The sequence below is a fragment of the Watersipora subatra genome, chromosome 4, assembly GCF_963576615.1.
Source record: "Watersipora subatra chromosome 4, tzWatSuba1.1, whole genome shotgun sequence".
Taxonomy (NCBI): domain Eukaryota; kingdom Metazoa; phylum Bryozoa; class Gymnolaemata; order Cheilostomatida; family Watersiporidae; genus Watersipora; species Watersipora subatra.
Window position 1 is genome coordinate 15,737,944 of NC_088711.1, and position 27,862 is coordinate 15,765,805.

The window sequence follows — 27,862 nt, forward strand, 5'->3', positions numbered from 1 at the left end:
AATGCTTTATTATTTTTACTTGCCTTTTTATTTTAATTTGCAAAAAGAGAATGTTTTGAAAAACTCGACCTCATGTAATGTCATTACTTTGTGTGTTGAGACAAACACTTACTAAAAATTTCATGGTATGTTAAAGATATTGTACATAGCGGTGATGATAAACCTTATCAAAGTAAAAACATTATTTTAAGAACTTAAACTTCTGACTTAAATTATTAAGTCAGACAATCAAACGGAGCAAATGTTTACGACTACATGTATATAAATGTGGCTGCAATAAGACACTTTTCTGACATACCCTCCAATAGCCTTAATTTTTATGAACACAAATAATAATGTCACAACATAACTTATGCTCAACTGCTGCTGGGCACAAGGAAAACTAAAAAAGTGAATAACAATTCTCAGGTTGATAAGCTGGCAGTTGTCAGTCCTGAATTAGTGCCCATATTCCCCCATAAGCCTGATTTATTCTGCTGGCTACGTGTTCAGTGGGATGATCAGTATAGGTGCTTTTATAAAAACACCATAGGCATAAGAAAACGGCTATCTACAGCCATCTCCTTTCTCGGTGGTCCCTGATGATCAGACTCAGAGTTACAGAGCCTGAGTGAGTATGAGTTGGCTGAAACATACGACATATTTATTGTTGCTGCGAGCATAACCTTCTGATGTGAAATATGATCTTTCAGCTTTATGAACACCACCCAGGGAGCCTGCATAAGCAAAGTTGAATTAGAGTAGAATGACAAACAGGACTCCCTGAATAACCTACATTTATAATAGGCCTAACATCACATAAGCATAGGCCCCAAACATACTTGCTGGTAGTTGTAAGATAAACTGCACCTCTTTGGTCAGTTGCAAATTTTTCCAAAGTTGCTTAAAATGCGCTGTTGCTGGCTTGGTAGCAAGTAAACACAAATACATTATACATCGCTAAATTCAAAATCTCATCACTACTTGGAATACCTCATCACGCTATGGTTAGAATGCAATAAGATTGAATTTCCTGAACGTTCCCAAACCCAAGTTCCCAAAAGTTATTGATTAACTTGAGCATCATAAGGTTTCATCACAGGTTTTTGTATTCTAAAAGGAAAGAGTGTAAATGTATTACTCCAAAATTTGAGTCTTGAGGTCATTTATAAAGGCATGTTTTGTATAATGCCAGAAAAAAGGTTTTTTTTTTGTATACAGTATACATAACTGAATTGTCAGTTTCAGCATGGCTCACCCCAGTGAGCAACAGCGAGTTGTTTTACGCGAGAACAAGCAAGAAAAATCCGACTGGGCAGAGCCAAACATAGGGTCACACACATAGGCAATTTTTTTTTACTTTTTTGTGATCATAATTTTCTGTCAATTAGTGAGTAAACATGTTCAGACATACAGAAACAAGAAAGTTTTTATAATGAAATAATCTCTCATGATGATATGGGGTATGCAAGTAGATTTTTCTGGTATGGTGTGTGACGGGCGGCACAATAGGTCATCTTTTTTAAAATTTTGCTATTCATTCTGAAATAAATTTTGCTTTTCTTTTATAATCAATACAAAAGTAGATTTTTAGCTTAGGTGTTTTTTCCTAACAAATGCAACTTTTTTTTACCATTCGCGTGAGCAAAGAATAGCTTGTTCCGCGTGTCACAATTTTAGTGCATTTAGTTGCAGCCTGTTCTTCCTAAGCTATCTGAGGTAAAAATCTTTTATCTATAAAACGAGATTTGGCGAGAATTGGCGAGTTTGACCAGCCAAACTTGCTAATGAGCTGAAAATATAGCTAGTTTCGGTTTTATGGGCACATGGAAGTATTTGTGACACGCCGAACAATTTTAATAATATGACGATGTCTGCCTTTGTTTGAGATTTCATTTTGATACCTTGCATGGGAAAACATCGCTGGATATTCCAAGGCAAAAAAGCCAGTTTCTTTGAGAGAAATAAAAAATTAGAATTAATTTACGATGTTTCGAACTCAAAACATGGAGTTGGTCAATATTACCCTACTGATACAAACACTTGGCGTGATGCCCGTCAAATTGTGAGGTAATCTTTGAACTGAATGTGTGTTTTTAATGTATGATTACAAAAATCACATCGCATGGCGAAGGTATAATAGATGGTATTGAGGAAAAGCATCAAACAACAGGTGCTAATGGCAGTGTACCGGAAAAAAGTATGTCGTAAACTCTGCAGTCATTTGCGAAAGCTGCAACAACAATAACTTCCAAATCAGCGAAACCAATAAAGATATTCTCTATCTCAAAAGATAAGATTACTGAAACTGCGCAAATGTGCAAAGAACCCTGGTCCATGGTGCCTTTAATTCATGGCATTTGATCGTGCCATCACATTGCAATTAAAAAATAGTTATGTTGCTCTGATTGATTGATCCCACCTGGCAGCCAATTCCACACACACAGAGCAGCGAACCTAATCAAGAAGTTACCACAAGAGATACTTCACAAACATTAATGGAGTTTTCACCACAAATGCTGGTCGCATTGGCCTATGACTCTGAAGTCAACACGGGAGAAATTCTCATTGCAAAGGCCAATGAAAGTAGCTGAACTATAAAGTACATGCACAGTGCACGCAAGAAGTTCATGCAGCCAAACCCCAACGACAAAAGAACCACCCAGATGAACTTTCCTCTTAAAGTATCTCCAGTTATTGCACCAGGGGTAACTATCAGGTCACTGTGGTACTTTTTACTAAAAAATGAGAAAATGACAATGGCAGAATATGACGATTTTAAGAAAAAATTGTTTACTGCATAAAAGTCTCACAATCTTTGAATCGTATGTGTCTTATAATTCACGGTTAAATAAAATAAGTATAATATATACTAATTTTAAATTATTAGTTGGTTGACCACATGTATATGGGTAGATGTTGTGACTCCAAATCATGACAATTTGTTGTCTAAATACTACAAAACGTAGAGAAATTCTGGATTTTTCGTAGTGTTATTTTTGTCCCACGCGTCACAGTACCGCGCGTCACAGTTCCGCGCGTCACAGGTGGTAGTCTTCTTTCAAACCTCACAGAATCATTAAACTTGGTCCTAAAAAACAAAACAGTACATATTTTTAGTAGAAGGGTAGTAGAGATATGAGCTTGCTGAACAATAATGTCATGTGTCAAAAACTTCAGAAGATTTTTGCAATTGATCACAAATCAGTTTTTGATGTCAAATTATGGTTATCACACCAGGTTTGATATTTAATAATTTTTCAATCCATTACATGACAAGGATGAAACCTCATTCAGTGATAGTTTGTGCCAAGTGCTGCCTAAAGCAGCATAAATGATAGCAAAAGTTCACATCTAGGCTGTAAAGTATGCGAGGGAGCATTCCAATGTGCTGCGCCTCACAATCATGCCAAAAATGGCCGTGTCTGACTTTATGAGATCTTAAGAGCTTTATATGATCTAGCAAGACTAGCATGCAATATCAAGGAAAAACCTCGGCCATATGACTATTCATGATATAACAGAATGAAGAACACAGATCCTACTGATTGTATTTATATCAGGATTGAGTGACTAACATAGCCTCTTTGAGCATGTTCCGCATTACCAATTGAGGATTATAAGCCCAAGCAATCGAGTGAGAAACCTAGGCCCAAGGGAGTATATTGCCCAATATGAAGTGAGGAATATAGGCCCTTTGAGTATATTGCGCAATCTTGAGTGAGGAACATAGACCCAAGTGAGTATAACATGCTCATTATGAAGTGAGGAGTATAGGCCCTTTGATTATATTGCGCAATCTTGAGTGAGGAACATAGACCCAAGCAAATGAAATATGCTCATTATGAAGTGAGGAATATAGGCCCTTTAATTATATTGCCCAATTTCGAGTGAGGAACATAGACCCAAGGGATTATAATATGCTCATTATGAAGTGAGGAGTATAGGCCCTTTGAGTATATTGCGCAATCTTGAGTGAGGAGCATAGACCCAAGCAAGTGTAGTATGCTCGTTATGGAGTTAGGAATTTAGGCCCTAGTGAATACCTATATCGTAATATCTCGAGTGAGGAACATAGGCTCAAGCGAGTACGTTGTACAATATCGAGTGAGGAACATAAGCCCTCATGATTATAATTATGTTATAATTGAGTGAGGGACATAGGCCCTCATTATTATATTTATAATAAAATAGAGTGAGAAACAGAGACCTTCATGATTATATTTATATTATAATAGAATGAGGGACATATTATATTTATAATATAAATAACTATATATAGTTATGAGTGAGTAACTATATATGTAACTAGTAATAATATAACTAATTTAGGTAATAAAATATTAAAAATATAATATTGTTATAGTTATAATAAAATAGAGTGAGGAACATAGTCTTTCATTATTGTATTTATATTATAATTGAGCGAGGAACATAGGCCTTCATTATTATATTTATAACATGATAGAGTGAGGAACAGAGACCCTCATGATTACATTTATAATATAATAAAATGAAGAACATATTATTTTATAATATACATAACTATATACAGCTGATAATATAAATAATTTAACTAATAAAATATATATAATACAACATTGTTACATTTATGATAAAATAGAGTGACGAACAAAAACTCTCATGATTATGTTTATATTATAATAAAATGAGAAACATATTATGTTTATAATATACGTAACTATACATAGCTAATAATATAAATAATTTAACTAATAAAATATTTATAATATAACATAATTATATTTATAATAAAGTATAGTGAGGAACATAGGCCTTTCACGGTTTTTATTTTTATGCTAATAGAATGAAGGACACAGGCCATCAGGGTTATCTTTATAACAGAGTGTAGACCATAGGCCATCACGATTATATTTATAATATATTAGGGTGATGAACATAGGCCCTCATGATTATATTTATAATATAATAGAGTTAAGAATATAGGCCCTTATTACTATATTTATAATATAATCGAATGAGGAACTTTGGCCCTAATGATTTTATTTATAATATAGTTGAGTGAGGAGTATAAACCTCATGATTATATTTATACAGTATTATAATTGAGTGAGGAACATAGCCTCATGATTATGTTTATTTACTATATCATTTAGTGTAGAGCATCGGTTTTCTTGGCATACAATATCATATGGTGGAACATTGCGCCTAGAAGAAAAATTGTATAATATTACAGAGTACGTAACATAGGCTTACATGATTATGTTAATATTGTTATGGAGTGAGATATATAGAGTTTATGGCTTTTATAATTAAAAATGTAGGCTTACATGAACGCTTGTCTATAATTAAATAAAAAAATGAAGTAGCCTTTAAATTTATCTATATTACTTTAAAATAAAAATGACTGAAAAAGATGGTTTTTTTTGCGTATTCTAATTTGATAATTCGTGTATTATCACTACTAATTTTTAGTGAACGTTCATTCGTCAGATCTTTTTATTTTCTCTCAAGTTCAGCAGAGCGGTTTGTATTTTCCCAACGGCGTGATTTCACAACGACGGTTTTAATTTAAACAGCAATAATTGCATTTGCTTTAGAAGTTGTCTGTCCTTTTCAGAAATTTTATCCGATTTTGCGGAAAAGTGCGGAACATAGGGCCTTGCGGAACATAGGGCGTGCGGAACATAGACCTGTCACCACTATATCGGCACGATATCGTATTTTGAAATTTTCATTACTATTTCCGGCTGTAGATTTTACTCGCTTATGTACGCATCGGATCCTAAAATATAAGGTTACAAAAAACGAAGGGCCCTAGTGACGGCTCACTGATTGTTGATAAATCAGCGTCTCAGGCTTCTATAAATCCTATAATGAAATTGCGGTTCCGTTTCTTTATTTTGCTAGTCGATATCAAAAACATATTTCGCAAAGCTGTTAGATTTGTCACTGTATTTGTATAGGTTTTGAAGTACATCAGTTTTTAATTTTGCTTAGTTAAAAAAGAATGTGCTTTTAGGCAACTAACTTATCCTGTATAATTGCTCATTGAATTTAATAACACTCAGGCCTGCCAACCCAAGAGTGGGACAATGCTTGAGATTTGGTTTTGTGGCAGTTGATGTTTCAATGATAGTATATATAAAATTGTGGAAATTTGGACAAAAATCTTATGCGTTCCGGTCTGCCAACCCAAGAGTGGGGCAATGCTTGAGATTTAGTTTTGGGGCAATTGATGTATCAATGATAGTATATATAAAAATGGTGGAAGTTGGGGCAAAAATCGCACGCATTTCTCACGCATTTTCATTTTTTCGTTGGGGTGATGCGTGAGTCTCACGCCCAGGTTGTGAGAGTTGGCAGGCCTGATAACACTCTCACGGGTGGAGGTGGAGAAATTATGTCATGCATAATTAATCCGAATCCACACACATCAGTGTTGAAATTGCTTTGCCATTTCCTTTTATTTTGACTAGGTTCAGTTTGTGTACTTTTGCTTTGTCACGTGAGAACTAATTTGTTTATTACTGGTTCAGGTACAAGTGCAGTTCTTAAGCTATTGTAAGCAATACTGATATTTACCAGTAAAAGGCACTTCTTTATCTTTCAAGTACAACAATTAAAATACACAATTAACAAAATTCTAAACAATAATATTAATGACAAAAGGTTAAAGTAGCTAATAAAAGTTACACTCTTACTCAAACGGTCCTCCATGTTTGCTTGCTCAGTCCTGCGCAGCTGCTAGTTTTGACAGTCAAACGAGAGTCATGGCAGTCACTATATATAGAGGCTCGGTAGTTGAGATTGCGAAGTAGAAAAGGATCAGCTGGTGATAGAAAATGGGGCTTCATAGGTAGAAAAGATGTAGAGGCTCTAGAGAGAAGAGGGAGGCTCCAGAAGGAAGAGAGAGAGGCTTCAGAAGCAGAGAAACGCACCTCAGCAGACAGAGGGAGTCTTCAGCAAGTCTTTAAAAAGGAAAGATATATAGATCGACCGACGCTGAGTCAGTGAAGCTGCTCTTTTTTATAGATGTCTCTGTTAGCCTGTGAGAAGCTGTTTAGGCGCTCAGGTTTTGTTCTTTATGTTGCTGAGGGTTAGCAATTGAGTGAACTTGTCATCATGATAGTATAATGTTTAGAAATTATGACCAATTCCAGTTGTCTTGGTCGTGTTTCGTACAGGTCTGATATCTTTTAACGGTTTTCTGGCATGCCGATTGATGTCTCTTTCTTCATGGGCTACTTCCACAGGAGGTTTCTAAGCTGCTTGTAGATGAGTATATGATGACTTTTTATTGCTAGTCCTTTAATGTATTAGGTGTCATATTCATTGTAGTATATTGCATATGTCTCTGGTGTTCAGGCATTTCTCCATTACGCTATCTGCTTTTGCTAATACTTCTGTACAACAATGCGATCGGTCTATTTTATTACACTATTCGAATAATTTTTTGACACAGATTGTCTATGAATATCAAGTGTTAACTCATTGTGTAGGCTGTAAATTTACTTCAAGTGCATGCAGTATATTCAGGTTTATTTTATTTCAGGTATTCTTCTACCTAATCAGATGACGGCTTTCTCATGCCGACCTCTATTGGGATGTACTTGAAAAGATTGCTTTATAAAATTCGAAGAATTTTGCTCAAGTCTACAACCATGGTTCAGTTACAAGCAATTTTGATGAAGACTCCGTTGCTCTACCAGTTTAGTGAAAGATTACCTTCCTTATGCTTGCTGATATTCTCATTTTATTTGGGATGCGGAATTTACTCTATATTCTTGGACCTCCTTATTCTTCTTTTTACACTATGGACAATTGCCGGTGAGTACGTAATGCATAAATATAACCGCATCTCATATCAATACTTTCCGTGGTTCATTAGTTATTTCATCATTAACTATATTTATGTTATAACATGGCGTTATTGTTTATATGCTTTAGTAAGGTCTTGTTCAATATTTATGTTGGCTAAATCTTTTAGTTCTTTTATTTTCATAAATTGGCTAAATGTTTATTTGCAGTTCAAAAACCTTATTCTTTTTTTTGTTTGTTGTATCAGACTTATTTCAGATTGTCCAGATGTTTGTGAGTTCTGAAAATTATTCATTCTAATTGACTTTTTTGTATTGCGGACACAGTACATGACATTCAATTCTTGCTGTTGCAGTTTTGCTTTATAATGCTCAAGACAAGCTGCTATATTTCCCTTGTGAACCCGAGACATCGCGCGTGTATGTGCCACGCATCTCAAAGATTTCAGACTGTGAAAGCATTACTATTACTTCGTCTGATGGCACGCTTATCCACGCATTTCTTCTTAAGCACAGTCATCCTATTGAGCGACCTACAGTAATATTTTATCATGGCAATGCTGGAAATATTGGATACAGGTTGGTGTAGTTAGACAGGCCTTTCGTATCTATTGTGGCATGCTATGCTTTATATAATATCCTTCGAGTTGCCTGCTCTTTGCAGGATGGAAAATGGATTTCATTTAATGTCTGAGTGCGGAGTGAATGTACTTCTTATGGAATATAGAGGGTATGGTCTCAGTGGTGGGGAGATATCCGAACAAGGTGAGTGTCAGTTCTTACAGACGTACCTTTCCCAGTGCACATTTTCAAATTAGGTCTGTATGAATGGCATTATTAACCTCTAATGAACTCGGATTGTTTATAGAATTTCTAAATAAGTTTTAATTTCACTGAAGGATAGCAATTGCGGTAAGGTGAGGTAATTAAGGTATACCTCAAAAGGTATGGTGTGTTAATTTATCTAGTTGATTTATTTAGCAACAAAAACAATTCTTTCTACATTTCATTATTTTCAAACTGTTTTAGGTATATATAGCGACGCTCTAGCAGCAGTGAAATATGTGAAGAATCGGGTTGACCTTGACAGTAGCAAGGTTGTAATTATGGGAAGGTCACTCGGAGGAGCCATCGCTATAGAGACAGCAACTCATCCGGAGTGTTCTGATATCTTTGCTCTGATTCTGGAGAACACATTTACAAGTCTTCCAGATATAGCCAAGCGAGTTCTCAACATCTCTTTAATAAAGGTAACCATGTTCTTTGAATTGTTGGTTCTTAAGGGTTCAGGTTTTTTATATCCCTAACTACATCTACTGGGTCTATTATTTGGGGAGATTTTAAAATTGCTCTTGAGACCTCATTATTTCTTAAAATTAGTCAAATATTTCTTATTACTCAAATACTGCTGTTACATGGTACAAATACTGAAAGGCATATATAACTAGTTTCGGGAACCAAAGACTTCATCATTTTATAGTATCTTGCCAGCAGATGTTCGTCAGCTTTGTAACATTGGAATAAAGTAAAATATTTATTCAATCTCGGAAGTTGCATTACCTTCATGCATGACTGCAATTTGCTAATGTGCGCCGATTTATCTTGCTATCTTGTTAATATGCACCGATTTGTCTTGTGCTACTTTCATGCAGGACTGCAATTGGCTAGTATGCACCGATTTATTTTGCTAGCTTCCTGTCTCCTATTCCAAGTTATCAACAGAATGTTTGTTCAATATTTGTCCAAATCTCATTGTCAGTAATGATGCTGCAAGTTAAGACGACTCTACTGAAATTCAGTAGCTCATCATTTATTTTGCTTCATTGCATTTCGTTAGATGGTTCCAGAATGGTGCTATAAAAACCGATATAAAAGTTTAGACAAAATCAGGCGGGTGAGGCAGCCAACGTTGTTTCTCTCTGGTAGATCAGATACACTCATCCCTCCCACGCATATGGATTCGCTTTATTTGGTAAGCTAAATTTTAATTTCATCATCAAATTTAATTTTATTATCAATGATCTATTCCTTCTCTGCTGCATGTATGGCACTTTATTCCCAACCAACTAAATATACTGTAACCCTCTGCACATGGAGTTAGGCACAGGATCAATTGTGGCTGGATGCCCTTCCTAACACCACTAATGGTCCTTCTGTGATTTGAACCACTGACCTACACTGGTTATATGCCAGAACACAAACACTGAACCACGGCTGCTGTGTGGTTCATGCCACGGATGTTCATGCCATGACATGTTCATGATTTGAATGCCATTGCAGTGTGTTTGCATACATCACACCTTAAAACTAGCATGAATAGATGAACTGAAGATAAGCAACTAGGAATCTTAGAAACATTTATATAATATGTTTTACTTAATGTGCTAGCGTGTCATAGCCCAAGTTCTAAATAATGGATACTTCAACGTAGCGCATCCGGTACCAAGCAGGCTTTTGTTACAGTTAATTTAAGTGTACAACTAGATGTCACATTTTGTTCTTATTCATAAGTTCGTGAGATTTTCGAACACAAGCCCTTATGTGTTTACAACAATCTTATGTTGTTATGTACCACAGGCTAGTGGCTCTACAAAGAAGGAGATGTCAAGCTTTCCAGACGGTGATCATAACAGCACATGGACAGAACCTGGATATTTTTTCGCTGTCAAGTCTTTTTTACAATCTTTGTAAATCTCATCAAAATTTTTGCTTTCATACTATTGTTCAAGTATCTTCTGTGTGACAGTTTTAAGCCAGATGATGGGGTGTAATCTCACTCAATCCTTGAGTATGTTACGATATGGAAGCATTTCTGACATACTTTAATACAGATTAGCCAATTTTATTTCTTTATACCACTGTCGTCGTTCTGCTTCATAATAGCTATGGTAGTATATGGTGTTTTCAATCATTTTCAAGAATGTCGGTGTGTAATGCATTAGATCTGTGTATCGACTGACCATTACTACACAAGCCGAGTTTCTGGTGAGAGTAAAGTGATGTAATAATTGACAATAGATTTGTTTCAAGAATTATTTATCATAGTGTCATTAATAAATCATTTACCACGATAAGGAATTTGCTTATGGAAATGGCTTCCTTTTTGTCCACGCTCTTTCTAAGCTGCATTTCCCTAGAAGTTAAAGTTGCCATAGAAATTTGAAAATGTGATACTTTTTACTTTCGTGGCAATTAATAGCCATATTGTCATTTGTTGGTTATTATTTTAATTGTGAGAGTGACAATAAAGAAGTTTTTAGTATGCACCTAACAAGTTTTTGGCATTCAAATGTCTGCCACTAACAAACTTATTGTTTTTTATGGCTTAAGTTTGTATAATGTTGAAACAAGAAAAGGTTTGAAGACTTTGCATTTACACTTGTGATTTACACGGTGTGATATCGAATTCGTAGAGCCACAACTCTGAGAATGAATTCTCTGAGCCACGATTCGAATTCTCGAGCGTTTCAAATAGCCAAAAATTTGATATTTATTTTTTCAGTTATGTAGCTGTGAAAACAAGTAGCTAAAGTCGGGAGTTGTCTTTTTTATATATTCGGTCGACTGCTAAATGTCTATTGGAATACATACGTACCAGTGTCGTATAGGGACATTATACGACACTGATACGTACATACCTACATACATTAGTTTTATGTATAGCTCTATGTCGCGGGAAATTCCGGGGAATGCGAACGCAGTGTCGTATAGGGAGAGTTACGCCACCAACGGAGCCTATACAAACGCATCGAAAGTTCCAAACAAACATCGGCCACGCCTACTTTTATATAGAGTTACAATGGACTGCACTTACCTGTCTTTGTTTATCAGTTAATAAAACTACTTTGGGTAACCTTAGAGCACTATCAAGTATACCACAAGAAAGCTCAGGTTTTGCTCTAACTCACATAGCAGTTGTAAAAGTGACAACTTCATATTTACAGGTTTTCTGCTACTTCATAGTAAATACCTCCTATTATCTGCACTAGAATGTCTTAGCTAAATTGTGTTTACTTGCAATTTCACAACTTTGGGCGACCAAACGAACAATTAAATGTATTCACAATGATAATTATATTATAATACCATCACTTGCCAATTTTTTTGTTCATAAAACTTATAAACAGGCTTGTTTTATGCAAATTAATAGACAACCACAAATTTATTACGGACAATGATTTCAACTAAACGTGCAAGAAGTATGAGGTACAACATAAAAATTGAACAACTTTCCATAATAAAAACTGAATACTAAAAGAGCATATTATACTACATAGAAAATCTTTCATAGTAATGTTACAATAAAAATTATTAACTTCAAATAAACAAGTCAAAGAAGCTAAGCTGTACTAGTACTATAGTAAGGTACGCCAACAAAGTATTTTGTGTGCAATAGCGGACTTACACATGTTTATAACATATAGAAATATAATACTAGTCCACAAGAATGAGTACAGTAAAAATGGAGAAAGCATCAAATTTCAACAACACTTAATGATGAATATTCTGAGCTAGTGTTCGCATGGCCATGCTTCTGCTACCAAACTGCACTGATTGTGAGGCGGAGGTATGTTTTTTACATAAAATATGAAGTCTAACATTCACAAACTTTCTCACTAGCTTCTGCAATATAGGATGACAAGTGGGCAGCTCACATGGCATATCAATATTCTCCATGCATTTAGAAGCTATCAAAGTACCTATATGGTTGTTCTTAAGATGAGGTTCAAAGCTTCTCACGACAGACTCCCACTTTTTGAACAGAGCAAATGTGTCACCGGAAACTTCACACAAAGCACCCTCTTTAAAGTTTTTAAATTGCAGAAAACCAGACCTACAGTGCGGAACACCAGATGTGTTAGATAGGCTGGTGCAACAACCTTCACATACTTGCTTCAGCTTTAGCAAACTCTGTAGACAATAGCCAGCAAGATAGTATAATGACTCTTCTTCTGCTGCGCTGATTTCCTCACGTGAAGCCAGAGGTACATCTATGAGCAAAGGCTCGGCAGTTGGTACTTCTATGGTAGATGGCAATAAATCTCCGAAGTACTCTCGCTCATCTTCTACATAGTTAGAAGCTTTGGTCGGTTTGAGATACTGTGCCACAGTGATCAGTTTTAAAGCATATTTAAATTCTCTAGCTGTAGGCACAGGACTCCTACATCTTACCGAGCTGAAAAGGTTCTCGATACAGTCTTGTGTCAACCTGGAGGTGAGTAAGAACTCCATGTTGTCAAGCATGTCATCACAAATGTTGAGTATGGACCGTGTAGATAGGTGAATACCAGCCTGGACTGGCTTCCATGCATACTTGAATCCTATCCGCATTGACTGAACTATTTGTATGAAATCATCAAGAAATGAACGAGCATCTGCATAAGCGTCAAGTTTGTGTTTAGATAAAGCCATTACCGAATGTCGAGAGGACATCAAATCAAACCAATGATCGACTGTGTCAATAAACCAAGCCGTTGTCAAATACTCCTCAGATCTACCTTCCTTACTAACGAGGTATCTCAGAGCAGCACTAACAGACTTACTAAAGAGATGCATGGCATTCGCCACATTCATCTTGCTGAAGTGTCCTGTAGACGAGACAGTTTTATCAGACAGATTGGGTGCTAATTTTAAGTCTTTACCAGACTGGAATTCAAGAAGATCCAAAACATGGGCGAGTTTAATGCAGTTAAAATGAAGATTATGTTTTCTACAAATATCGTCAGCTATTGTAAAAACTTTATGAGTGGCAAACGCATTTCTTAAATTTTTAATAACGTGAGGAACGTCAGCTAAGAAATGAAGTACATTACTTCCAGAATCCAACCTGTAATTTTCACATTGACACTGTTTAAATAAATAAAATAATAAAAAATGACTCCGTTCACATAGGCCTGACACGGCTATGAATAAGTCTACAACTATCCTTAGCTTTCCTACTAATCAGTTCAATATTAAACTTATAGTAATATCTAAAGCTATACAATTGCAAACACTAAAAACAACTTGAATCTTACCTGCCCACTTTAACAATCCACGCATTCCTTCTTTCAGGATCTTTTGGGAATTGAAAAACCTGTAGACCTAACTCCGATCTGCCTGAGCATCCCACAGCCCAACAATTAACCATTGTGATGAAGATATTTAAATCACAATTAAATTTAAAATTATAAAAAATAAAGGGGAAATGTGTTGACGCAAATATCGAAATAACTCCACGCTGTGTGATGAACGGAACTTTGACTTTAGCCTGGTGTAAATCTAACGAACTATAGATAAGGTGCTCGTGTTATACATGAAAAAAATCAGAAAATTCTGACGATCTTTGTGGTATATAAAAAGGCTAAGAAAATGGTGATTTCGACTGTGTTTAAGTCGTATTTATGATTCGATACCTTAATTTTCAGCAGAACTTTATATAGCAAAGCGAGTTTGTTTGGAACTATCGAAAATGAGGTAACTCCAGTTGGCGTAACTCTCCCTATACGACACTGTGCGAACGTACAGTACGCTTCGTGAGATGTTTTTCTTGTTGAAAATTATACCGACTGAAACTAATAACTGTTTTTTTTAACAATACAGAGAACTGTGTGTTGCCAACTCGTATACACCAGAGTTTTTTAAACTTGGGATGTCATAATCGATACTGTAATTTTTAAAAACTGACTAATTAACCTATAGTACTACACGTAGTATTCGTGAATTAACTGTAGGGTTTTGTAAAAAAAACGAAAACTCGGATTCTTATTTGGAATTGTGTAATTAAGAAGACGACTGATCTGAAAGATTGTCTAATAACTGATTTAGTAGCAATAAATAAGGTATTATCCAGTACTGTGAAGCCTGCATTTACATGGTACTAATTAGACATCCATATTTGAATAGTTATAAAACAAGCAAAAAACAGGGCAGTAATAAAACAAATAGTTCATTCTTCAAATTTTACAAAAACATGGTGTAATTCACTAACCTGTTCTTCTTTCTACTACAATTCCAACTAGTCTGATTTGAAGATAAACTGTGGAGCTATATATGTACATGTATGTAGTTGTCAATCTAGGACACAGCGGTAGTTAGTGCACAAAAACACTGGCCATCCAAATGCACATTTTAAGGACAGCATGATTAATCCTACCCATCCGGTTACATTACAGAGGTAACGTCAGGATTCCGGTGCAGCTGCTGAGGACAACCCTATTGATAGAACGTTTAAATAAAAAAACGATGCGTTTTAGTAATTGTGTGTGAATGAGTAATTGCAGCAACTGTGATGAGTGCTATCTAATTTTACTACACTAAATATATTATATATATGCATGTCTGCAATAAATTCACATCGTATATCATTTAGTTTAAAAATTTTTTTTATAAATTTGCTGAGCTTATTTTATCAAGCTTTTATCTCAAATGAAATAATAGTACTGTAAATGCAGTAAGAATGAACCATTAAGTCTTATTGGTGGGAAGTTAACTGCACATATTTGCAAGAGTTAGATAGATGGTACGTAATGATTCTAATAGAAGTTAAATAAATTACCGCCAAAATGTAACAAATGTTTTTTGATAACAGAATAGGCTTCTACAAACCAACTTTCACTGGTTGGGTATTACCAATAGTGCCTAGCTTAATTACTTTTTCAAGAACATTCATTTGTGCTTTTTTACACAAACAGCAAGCAGTGAACAAGCCACATATACAAATCTCAAAAAATTACAAAATGTAGTCATTAAGAAATCCATTGCCATGTAATAATAGTGAGCTGTAAACTATTGAGATGTCCCTAAAGTATTTGCATAATGCTCGTAGCAACCACAATTGGCAATTTTTAAAATTCTTTAAAAAATTCTGAGAGGTTTACTACAAACACAGGTTATAGCATAAAATTATAAAATAGCTTGTGCTGCTACCTATCAGTGCATTGGAGTGCATCAGATTACGTTAGAGCTGCCCTAAGCTGCAGCTTGGCAGTTGTGACAAAATATGGGTCATTATATAATTATTTGGCATCAATTTTTTTATTGCTAACTGTAAGGTTACTTCAAAGTGGTTTTAGCGCATAAATATCTCCATCTACGTAGGTTTTAACCAATGTAGAGCTATTAATATTATTACTCTTTGTGTGACCATCAATCGAAGTATTTTTTGGAGACTAAACACCAAGCTGAATAAAAACCTTTTCAAACTGTTCATTTTCTTTTTCGTCAAATCAGTCTCCACATGTGGTTGAATTAGAGTTAAATATTTGCAATCTTAAAACTAAAATAGAAGTTGCTTGTATAAAATCTAGTTAGTCGAAAGCCCTGATAACAACCTGCCTTTTTTGTGTTTTTAAGTAAATATTGCTAACAGTCCAATATATATTTGCAGCTCAGAATTGCATACTATATGTTCTTGAATAGGAGTTATATGTAGCTATCTGTATTTTACTAATCGTTTCAAGATAATCTTCAGCATATGAGATCATCGTCAGCATCGCGTGTAGCATATATAGGGCCTAACTGCTACTCGCTCCTACCTTGAGAACTGCTGGTCATTTTAATCAGACTCTTTATTTCATACTTGTTGCATTCTAGTATTAACTGCAAAAGACTAAAGCTCACCAGTTAGTTACGTCCTACGTATCAGATATTCCGTCTGACTTTGTACACACGACATTACCTACTTATTTTTAGAGACACTATTGATATAATCATTTGACTTATGTGTAACCTCTTCATAGCTAAGACTAGTTTATTACATGCGCGAGCGTGTTATAAAGATGTATACGCAAAGCATACTTGTGTGCACCATTGCATCTTTTAGGAGCACCTACCAATCTATTCTCTCAAATTAACAATCTAACAGAATCAAGGCTATTTCTCTCAAAATTGGCTTTTTGCTGTCATACTTGTCATACGAGCCAATAAAGTTTCAAGTGAGACACAAGTTAGACTTGAAATCGTGCATTCAAATCACATATTTTGAAAAGATTATGTCAGCAACCTTTTAATTTGATTGCAATTGCGAATATTGTGATATTTGTTATTTGCAGCTGAATGTTGATATGCCTTCCCGTGTAGATGTGTCCCAACTTTGCCAAACTCTTCTCGATAAACTGTTTCATTCATCCGAGGGGAAGGAAAGTGATAGAGATTTTGATTTTCCTTCCCAACGTCAAGGCTTCAAAGAGCTTACAAGCCTTCTTAATAAATGCATCGCTTTTGGTAATATTTCTTCAGCAGTTATCAGCATTACCTTTTTACTTATGTATTAGTATATGTGACCTGCACCCTATACTAAATTTGAAACCCACTTGATCAATGTTTGAAAGAATGAAATGAGTAAAACAGTTTTTATTAAGTTCTGGTTACTTGTTACAACTTATAACTTGCTGTTTGCGCTTTAGGGGAAAGTAACTCCATACTTATTATCGGGCCAAGAGGAAGTGGTAAAACTCATCTGGTCAATAATTCTCTGAAGAAGGTTCTCGCTCAGAATAGTGAGCAGGTGGCAGTAGTAAGTTCAGATGTTATACATGTACATTATATAGCAAGCTTCCTTACTCGCTGTTATAACGAACCACGAATGCTTGGACTATGCTGCCTTTTTGGAGTTATTGTATAATGCTCTTTTGTTTGACAATGTTTGTTTAAACAATCATGAAAGCAGAATTGGGTTTCGTAATTTCTTAACAAAGTACATGGTGTTTTTAATCATTTTCAAGAATGTCAGTGTGTAAAGCAATAGATATGTGTATCAACTGACCATTACTACACAAGCCGAGTTTCTAGTGAGATCAAGTGATGTAATAATTGACAATAGATTTGTTTCAGGAATTATCATTGTGTTATTAATAAATTATTTACCACGATAAGGAATTTGCTTATGGAAATGGTTTCCTTTTTGTCCACGCTCATTCTATGCTCCAGTTCCCTAAATCCGTTATATTTACTAAGTTATTCGCTATTCTTTACCCTCTTTCTAGTTTTTATTATTAAAAGATCACTATTTTTGCTAGTCATTTGGGATGATGTACAATATGATAATAGAGCCACAACGAAAATTGATATGAACAAATTGAATTTGGAATTTAAAAATTAATTTTAAAAAACGAACCCGCAGTAGTTGTCAGTTGTCACCTCGTCTGTATTTTATAATAATATATAATAATTGTAATACATGTATGTATTTTACTTTGTCTACGCAAGTGCACATTGCAACAGATTAATCTGAAGCTGATGGCCCTTACAACTGCGCCCGAGTATTAAGGCTGCTGAATACGCGTGATGCAATGTTTCCACACTAATAAAAACCATGTTGTTATAAAATATTTTTTCAAATTTTGCATAATGCAAGCAACTAAACTTTATCAAACATATCGGATGTTTTTTATTATACATGTAGGTACGTTTGAATGGTTTATTGCAAACTGATGACAACATAGCCCTGGAGGAGATAACTCGGCAGTTGAAATTGGAGAATGTCATGGAAGATATGGTGTTTGGTTCATTTGAGAAGAAGTTACAATTTCTCCTCGAATCACTTCGAACAGGAACAAGAAACAGTCAGCCCATTGTGATTGTCCTAGATGAGTTCCACTTATTCTCTGAGCACAAGAATCAGACATTGCTTTATAACCTATTTGATATCTCGCAAACAAACCAGACACCTATCTGCGTAGTCGGTAAGTCTAACCATGCCGTATCAGCCTTTATGAGTCAACTTAATTTATTTCTTATCATTCTTGTCAGCGTTTTATGGTAGTAAAAGTGTTTTATACCCGACAGTTTAAAGTTGTCATTTTGGATCACTCAATATTCATACTCTCCTTCATTCCAGCACTACTGGTCAAGTTTACCAGGCAAAGCATTTAGAGTCAATAATTGACATACAATTTATTGAGCTACACTCAGACCCGTTTAGTGTCACATCAGACTTTTACTGGTATATATCTTGGTTTTTATGCTAGTCCGTAGTCAGTTGAATATATATAGTCAGTTATATATGTATTATTTTTAAGCGCTGCATAATCGCATCCCCAAGTTATGCTGCTACTCGTGCGTCGCTAGCTTAGCCATAATGAAGCATTAATTTTACCATGTCGGTAGGAGTTGTCTGCCCCAATTAACACATGGTGCTGAGAGTATGTACAGTATACTACTGCTCCTTTAACTTGTCGAGCGCATCTCTTCTTTCAATGATTGGTATTTTTCCATTTTCTTGTTTTCTTTACTGGTTATATTGTATTCATTTGTAACCCATAAATGTATGGATGTTTTCAGTGATGGCGACACACCTTTTGAACAAGTCTTTCATGTATAGAGTTTCTTGAAATTCCAAATATTTTGTCCAATTTTTCAGACCTTTCGTCTTTAAATTGTTCTCGAAACAAGAGGGCAAATATTTTCATAGAGATGTTTCGTAACGTGAAACTTCTTCGTAAAGATGTTTGTAAGTAAAGATACTGCTATATTTGTTATTGATAATTACAAGCATAAAATTCGGATTCAAATTGACTAGTACTGTTATTATTAAAGTGTATGATATTTTTAGAAGTCATCACACTTCTAATATTCACAAGAATTCCACAAATTGTTCAACTTTGCGTCTCATTGAATTATAGAACTGAGATTTGTGATCATTCCGTATGGTTAGAAATATACATGTACTTAATGCTAGTTATGTAGTAATATGCTTGCTGGGTAGCATGCTACCATTGTATTTGTATCCTCATATCACAACTCGATTCTATCATTCAATGAGCTGTAAAGTTAAAGAAGAAATCATGACAGTCTTGCAACTACCCGTAATAATAATGGTCCATCTAGCGTTATTCGCTACGCTAACAAGACAAGGTGCACTTTCCTCTGAAAATTGATTGTTTGATAAAGTTTAGGTTTGATTTCTTTGTCAAATTGCATATAACAGAATCAAAATACAGCATCGCTAGAAATACATCTATACTGGGCTGAAACAATTTGCCACAGCCAAGTAACTAATACTAAATAGTGATTGCTTTTCACATATTAATGTTACTGCCTGACATGTTTTTTGACTCATTGTTAACCCATTTTGTAAACAAAATACTAAATAGGTATGCTGAGCATTAATTTGTTTTTACCTCTGTTCCATAATTAATGCTATTGTCTAATGCTGAAGGTAGAAAAGCTATACATTAAAATGTAACCTGTACAAATAGCTTAGCCGCATGTCATTTTCTGTAGTGGTTTTCTCAAGAAATTGCGTGTCGTCATCTCTTGTGTAAAGGCACCTTTAGTCAGTAATGTTACCCACTCTATCTGATCTTATGGGTTTATATTTTTCAAAGACAATTGAGGAAGGCTTTGCAAATTAGCTAGTTACATAGTTACACATAGCCCAAAGTAGTCTATTGCTTATCATATTCCTCGGATGTATATCAGGCTTTAGTAATTAGTCGTTCGCACCAAATATCTAGTTGGTCCAATGACAGTTGTATGCATGTATTGCATAGACTAGATTTACTGTTTTTCCTCATTCTTCACGTCTTCATAAGTTATGATTATATGGTGGGCTTATGTTGTAATCCTGTTCCTGGCATTTAAAATTTAATGTTTTTTAGTATTTTGGACCAAAGGAACATCAAAGTGTCTCGTGTTGTATATCAGTCAAAATATTTGGTTCGTTGTATTCTATAACCTGTGGTTCTAGGACTAACTTGCCGTTTGGATACAACCGAGCTCTTGGAGAAGAGGGTGAAGTCGCGATTTTCCCATCGGTATATCTACCTGACGGACCAAGTTGCATATCCAGAGCTTCAGTCGCTATTAGCCTTTTATTTGAAGCATTCCGAATCGTTGTGCAGGGCCAAAGGCTCGCTCGCGACTCAGTGGAATAAAAAGATAGACCAGTTGCTGCTTGACCCACAGATTAAGGACTCTCTCTTGTTCCGCTTCAGCATATCTGCAGATATGAATTCGGTAAAACAACTGGCAGCTCTTATCATTACTGCCTGTTCTCGGTCCCAAGCTCTACCAGATAATTCACACTTTCTTGAATCCTTTAAGATACTGGACACAGATCCTAAAGCCACCATGTTACAAGGTTTGTCATTTCACATAATCGCTAGCTTTGATGCGCTAGCCACTTCAGGTGCAATTGTCCTACATGACACTATTATCAAAGAGAGGATAACTCTTAGTTAAACATTATATTGTCAGCAAATCTTGTTATTAAGTGAGACCTTTCAGGTTCTGTCAATTGAGAAGCATATTTCTGCGTTTGTTCGTATTTCTCACAACATCCTGGTTAATAATGCTCTCTTATTGCCTTGGCTCCTATATTACACCCTGCATCTACTCAGAGCTGCCCTCAAATCATCTCAAATCATGGTGATTTGAATATTCGAATATTTGAAACAAATCATATTGTACTGATTTGACACAATTGGTGATTTGATTTGAAAAGTTTGGGAAGTAACTTAATTTGAAGTTTCAGGCTGATTTGAAGATTTGATTTGAAAACTAAATCAAATCACACCGCTACCTATAGCCTTGTTGTTTGTAACTGATCAAAATATTTTTACATCTGATATGCACGAAACTTTGGCAAAAAATACGCACCATTGATACTGAGGCTAAGCGCACGCGCAGGTTTCCCTCTACAGAAAAAAGAAAAGGACCGCGTGTCATGTCGAGTGTTTGGTAAAAGTGGCTTCACCATGAGGCCACACAAGAGCTCATTGACATCTGAAAACTTGTGCAAGCTAGTTTTTTTCTAAAATGCATCTTGTGTACCCTAAGACACTTATGTATTCGCGGCATCTAACTTTCGCATTTTCGCGGCAACATCCTCTCGCGAAAATTTCATGAGTGAAACTAATCTATCATAACGAACGAATCATAATGAGCGAAAACGCGAAATTAAATGGCTTTGTTCATTGATATTCACAATAAAATCGTCATATTAGAAATGCAGGCAAGTTTCGTGTGTGGTTGGCTCATTGGGCAATTTTTGCTAAACTCATTATAGCTAATACACCGACTGAGCAGCATGGCAAAACAAATTAAGATAATAAGTTTTTTTGGAAAAGCCTAGACAAATTAGGAAGATGATGATATTAGTTTAATCATTGAATTTGTAACTGATGAGGATGACAGTCTGGTAGGGAAAGTCATAAAATTGAATAATAATTATTGTGGTGAGGAATTTTATTACCAACCAAAAGCAATAACAACCCGGAGCCATGGCCACCGCCTGCTATAAATACTTGAATTCTAATATTGGTACCACATAGGTCACTGCGGCAGGGACCTTGACGTCATTGATAGTCTAGGAAACAAATGGCAGCAAGCGATCAAATTGCATTATTGATCTCGCCTACACATTTCTACCTGCGGTTCACAAATAAAAACTACCGTACTTTTTGGACTATTAGCCGCTACTTTTTTCTAATGATTTGAGCCATGCGGCTTATATAAGGGTGCGGCTAATCTGTGGCTTTTTCTTTCACTGCTAGGGCGCATTAACGGGAATCTCCAATTAGTTTCTAGCGGTGAAAGAAAATACGAAACAATGCCTCACGGTACTGTCCGTTAGGCACTAAGTTAAAAAGCATCGGATAATACGAAACTGTGCCGTTCTGCACTGTTCCGTTTTAAATGGCAAAGTTGCTGCCACGTTAATAAGCAGTCCTTAGTTCTGCGGCCTATACAAAGGTACGGCTTATGTATTGTTTTATTATAGTTTATTGGAAAATAAAGCAGATTCAGCTTATATAGAGGTGCGTTTTATAGTCCGAAAAGTACGGTAGTCCCAAATTGAAAAATATTTCGTACCAGTGAACTGGACCTGAGGAATCTAATGATGTTTGTTCCACTGCATTTATTTTCACATCATTATATTTTCGCACTTATCAGAGCTACGAAATTAAGTTGCAGCGAAATTTTACTCTGTATGCTACTCACGAAACTAAATACTAGCGAAATATAAGTGTCCTAGGGTATGTAAGTTATAGCTGTGCAATATGAGTTTTTTGCATTCCGATACAATATGCAATAAATATCTACGATATCAATATTCGATACGATATTTGCATTCCCAATGATTAAAGAGTAATTAATGATGTTAGGTTTTGCAGTGACATAAATGATAACTGTATTGTAATAAAACCAAATGTTAGAAAATGGTATGATGTGCTCTGCAATGATGTTTTAACATACCTTGTAGAACATAGAACAAAACCAAATCTAATGATGAATTTAGCATTCATATAGTGGTACAGAGTCGCAGCTTTACTATTCCTATTCATAGAACCCGAAACGGGCAGGGAAACTCCCTGCCCTTCCCATCTGATTCAGGTGGATAAGACTACAGGCTACAGCTACATTATATACTGTAGATTGATCATACTGTGCAACAATCGAGCGAACAATCTGAAAGAGTATTTCAAATCATTCTCAAATGATTCGGGATTTGAATTCGTTATAGGGCTGATTTGATTTAATTTGCTTCGAATCTGCTGACAAGGGCGAGGGATTTGATTTGTAGTTCGCCGGATATAATTTGATTTGAGTCATAAAAAAGTGATTTGAAAGCAGCTCTGCATCTACTATCTTGCCAGTAGAACTAAAGTGTGTGATCTATTAGGCTGCATACCTACTCAGTGTCGTCATCGAAGATGTGAACAAAAAGAAATCATGTCGTACTTAGTTTCGCTTCAACTTTGTTTTTGAGGTAATGCACAACCAAACATCTCGCATGTTGTGGTTTGATTGTATAAGTATACTTACAGCTACTATTGTTGAGAATCTCTGCAGAGATGCGTATGAGCTCAACGATTATTCATAGCTCAAATACTTTTTGCTTTGGTACATGGATTTTGATACAGTGAAGGCGAACATTAACGAACTCAAGTTTTCTTATTTTAGTTTTTTACTACTTATAGCTATCATTTTATATTATCTTATTTTCCCATTATGTTCAATGACAATCAATTTGATTTACTAAACTAAAGGTATCTGAATTTGTACTTGTTCATTTGGCATCAGAATCTCATCAGCTAAAACATCCGTGGGAAACATCTAAATGCTTTTTATATTAATGTTTTAATATATGTATATAAAGATTTTGAAAAAGTATGGAAAGTTTGAAAAATATATATGTAGGGGAGAAGTGTGTAATGTGGACAGTTTTTCTTTTTGTTACAGTTACCACTATTCTATTCACTTTAGAATGCTCTAAATTATATCTTTAGCTTGCAGAGTTTGTTGGCTCTCTTTTCTTAATTGCATGTTTAGTAATCCAAGCAATAGTTTTTCCAGAATCCACCATTTCGTAAACCACATGATTATCCACATTACCCACCATCGGTGGGTAATGTGGACCGGTGCAGTGGGTAATGTGAACATGTCATTTTTTGTCAATAAAGTAAAAAAAAATCAGATATTCAAATAACTACAAGTAATATCTGCATGTGGTTATATGTAATTTAACATAAACTATACATGAATAATTCAAATCTGACAATATAAGATAATAATTCTACTAAGTCATGGTAATAAATCAGATTGTCTTTTAGTGTTGTTGGTATAACAAATTATGTCTAGATCTTAAAACCAAATATGAATCCACTTCTGGTTCTTTCTGTATTTCCGTGTGACAGCGGTTTAGTTAAGACTAATTCGAGCTGGCTGCGGCTCACATATTTACAATCGGGTAGGTCTGGCTTGAAAACCTTCCCACTCCTGTGCCGGTAAAAGTCTACTTCCAACTCTTCAGAGGCAATAGTTTTAATCAAATTAAGGCAATTAATTTAACATTCATTTTTATAATTACAACATTTTAAAAAACTCGCGTCTACTAATCACAATCAATAGATGGTGCAAAACCACATTCACTTTTGCATTCGTAGTTATTGGCAAATAATTGTTGGACTGAGAAATCTACATGCACGTATATTAGTAAATTTACTAGTAAGCCTAGTAGTAGTAGTAGTAAAAATTTAGACTTAACATTGAAACTAGCAAATTAAGCAGTTTATGTCATATGCGTTGCAGCACAGAGTAATTTGGACATGGCATAAGGGTAATGTGGACATGTCCACATTACCCCATCTTATATATTATTACAAATTTTGATAAACCTCAGTCATAGTCTGACAATCAATAGAGATAAACAGCACAATATGCTTTGTTTGTGTACATATTGCCCCAAAAGTTCCAACAACATTCACATTATGTAACCCAGGTAGTAAAATTTAATTAAAAATTACTATTTGTATGATAAATATTCAGATGTTTACAGATTGATGTATGATGGATAGAAACTTCCAAAAAAGCATGTGGCTTCTTCTAACAGGAAAAGGAATGGTTTTATAACATGAAACAAGTGGAATTGGTTATAAACTTTAGCTAATAATTTAACTGTCCACATTTCCCAGCTGTCCACATTACCCACTTCTCCCCTATATGGCATGGCTCAAACCTTCCATATTTTCATGTAATAAATTTGTTATGAATTAATATTTTTGTATAATGTCAAGAGAACACCGTATTTTAACAATATGTTAGAATTAGAAAAATGAACAGAAATAATCATTTTTTCAATGTCGACTGGAAATAGTTTCAGGGCTCTATAATTATTTTAAATTCTTTAAGTTTAAGTGCTAAAATGTATAAAAATTATCTATTAAAATTCCTCTGTCTTAAAAGTAGAGTATTCGTAAAATCGTTTTCAATCGTCATAAATTTTTGTCAACGGTTTGCAAAAAAAAGGTTTTCACTAGTAACGCATTCTAGAAGATTCTAGGACACACAAACAGACTGGCATAATCTTAAAACCATAACTCAAAAGCTATCTGTCTGATATATAAACATGATAGAGGTGTTTGCTACTGGTGCGGTGCACTTGACCTTGCCCCTAGTGTGCAGATGATTATGTTGTAAGTGGCGCAAGGCAGCAATAAAAAATGGCGGCCACTATTAGATAATTTATCTGGTCGGTATTGATATGAAGACGCTTTTTGTAACTCAAATGTCTGTTTCAGAGCTATGCATCGTGAGCTTATATTGCAATTACCTTGTTTCAAAAGTGGTGTGTCATTTTGCTAATAGTCATTTTGGCTAATAGCACACTCATTGCCAAAAAGAGAATAAGCATTATTCGACTATTGACAGTTATGATTTTGACATGTTGGCATTTACCCGATAAGAGCTGATAGCTATATATGCAACAGTGTTTAGTATGAACCCCATTGGTGTTGATTCCTAGATCAGCGCGTTAGCATTTGCTTGTATAACTTTTGCTTCCCTCGCATCTCATTGGCTAACTCTGATAAGAGCATTTTGGATGCAAAATTTGGATGCAATTAATCTAAATATATGAATTTATATTAATATATATAAATGTCCGTCGTTTGGTCTGTCCAACTATAGCCGTTAAAATTTAGGACTGAAATATCAGCTTTGTGCTGTATTTCATCTCGAAAACGCTCTCATCGGAGTTAGCCAATGAGATGCGATTTCATCGCATCTCATTGGCTAACTCTGATGAGAGCGTTTTTTAAATTTGGATGCAAGTAATCTAATTATATGAATTTATATTAATATATATAAATGTCGTCGTTGGGTCTGTCCAACTATAGCCGTTAAAATTTAGGGAAAAAATATCTAAATATCCCCCCCATTCCCTAGACGATTATCTTACCAATTAAGCTATGCTATTCATTAGACCTTGTGAGTTAAAATACGCATAACACTAAAGCTTGCTCTCACAGCTCTTATTAGTAAGTTTAGCAAAATGAATAGTAGCTTACTCAAATTAGCCATCGGCAATGTGCCAGGCTAATGGTAGGCAACTACATTACTTGTTACTGTTTATAAGCTGATTTTTATTACCAGTGCAACGCCGGAATTCGGCTAGTATGTCCATAAACGATAATTACTTTTGTGATAAAAAAATGTAGAAAAAAAGCATTAAAAAGAATCTTGGACTAATGCGGCTAATGTTAGAGAAGCAGTGCCTTCAGTCTGGCATCAGCCTTCTGTCTACATATCCATTTATGCATATTGTTCCATTCTGAGTATCGGAAGGCTAAGGAATGGTTATCTAATTAGCCACCTTTTTAGATAAAGTGAGGCACTTTTAAAAAATAAAACTTGGTGATTCTCTTTTGTTCACAGGTTTGTCAATTGTCGAACTCTGTCTGATCATTGCGATGAAACAACTCACAGAAATTTACTCGGATGAGCCCTTCAACTTTCAGATGGTGTACGAACATTTTAGGAAATTCAGTGAAAGAAAATCTTGCATGAAGACTTGTCCGCGGACGATCGCTATAAAAGCTTTTGAACATTTAATTGATTTAGAAATTGTTACTCCGGCAGACCAATCATCTAAAGTCTTGAAGCAGTATCAACCAATGAGACTGCTAGTTACAGCCAAAGAAATTGATGATGCTGTCCTGCACTACACCGGATGTCCTTCTGAAATCGTGCAGTGGTCATATATGGATTGTGCACGGGTTTGATGGTTAGCGACATGGATTCCTGTATAGTACCCTTCAACTACGCTATTCGAGAGAGAGCTATAATATTAGCATTGTCCAAGGTGATCTGAAGGTGAATGTTGCATTTCGGTTTGCTTTCATCAGCCTGGAGTGATGTGAAGTTGGCTACTAAACAGTCAAATGGAAAGTTGCTGGCTCAAAGACTGAAGTATGAAGGAAAACTCTATTTAACTTATACCCTCATTTTGTCTCTCTGTTTTTACTACAAGATTGCAATAAAGTATTCGGTAAAAACGTCATTTTTCATTTTTTCAACTGTTTTTTAACTTTGGTTTTGCATAGTTGGTACAAATATACCTAATAGCCATTTTATGCACGTTACATGCAATAATGAGCCAAATAAAAACATTTCTATTTTGTATATATGTGCAGTTTAGTTAGTATCAATAACTCTAGATTGTAACTACGAGGAGTTACAATGCGTGGCCATACTTCACCCATAATGCAAGGAACTGTTATTAGAACAACATATTGGTGATCATAACATTAATTTTGGTATGGCAGGTTGCCTAAAATATCATGTAATAACTTAATTACATTGGTATTTGAGCTTTT

General features: G+C 35.2%; 2 protein-coding genes across 2 annotated transcripts; both read left to right on the plus strand.

Annotated features, from left to right (window-relative positions):
* Positions 1–7,520: 7,520 nt before the first annotated feature.
* Positions 7,521–10,928, plus strand: LOC137393688 (protein ABHD13-like). The gene is made up of 6 exons (XM_068080331.1): positions 7,521–7,791; positions 8,138–8,360; positions 8,446–8,546; positions 8,811–9,031; positions 9,619–9,753; positions 10,359–10,928. The coding sequence occupies exons 1-6, from the start codon at positions 7,551–7,553 to the stop codon at positions 10,470–10,472; spliced, it is 1,035 nt and encodes a 344-aa protein (XP_067936432.1). The 5' UTR covers positions 7,521–7,550; the 3' UTR covers positions 10,473–10,928.
* Positions 10,929–13,199: 2,271 nt separating this feature from the next.
* On the plus strand, positions 13,200–27,638 carry LOC137393974 (origin recognition complex subunit 4-like). The gene is made up of 6 exons (XM_068080691.1): positions 13,200–13,295; positions 16,814–16,985; positions 17,168–17,277; positions 18,166–18,445; positions 20,452–20,844; positions 26,922–27,638. The coding sequence occupies exons 1-6, from the start codon at positions 13,200–13,202 to the stop codon at positions 27,266–27,268; spliced, it is 1,398 nt and encodes a 465-aa protein (XP_067936792.1). The 3' UTR covers positions 27,269–27,638.
* Positions 27,639–27,862: the final 224 nt, after the last annotated feature.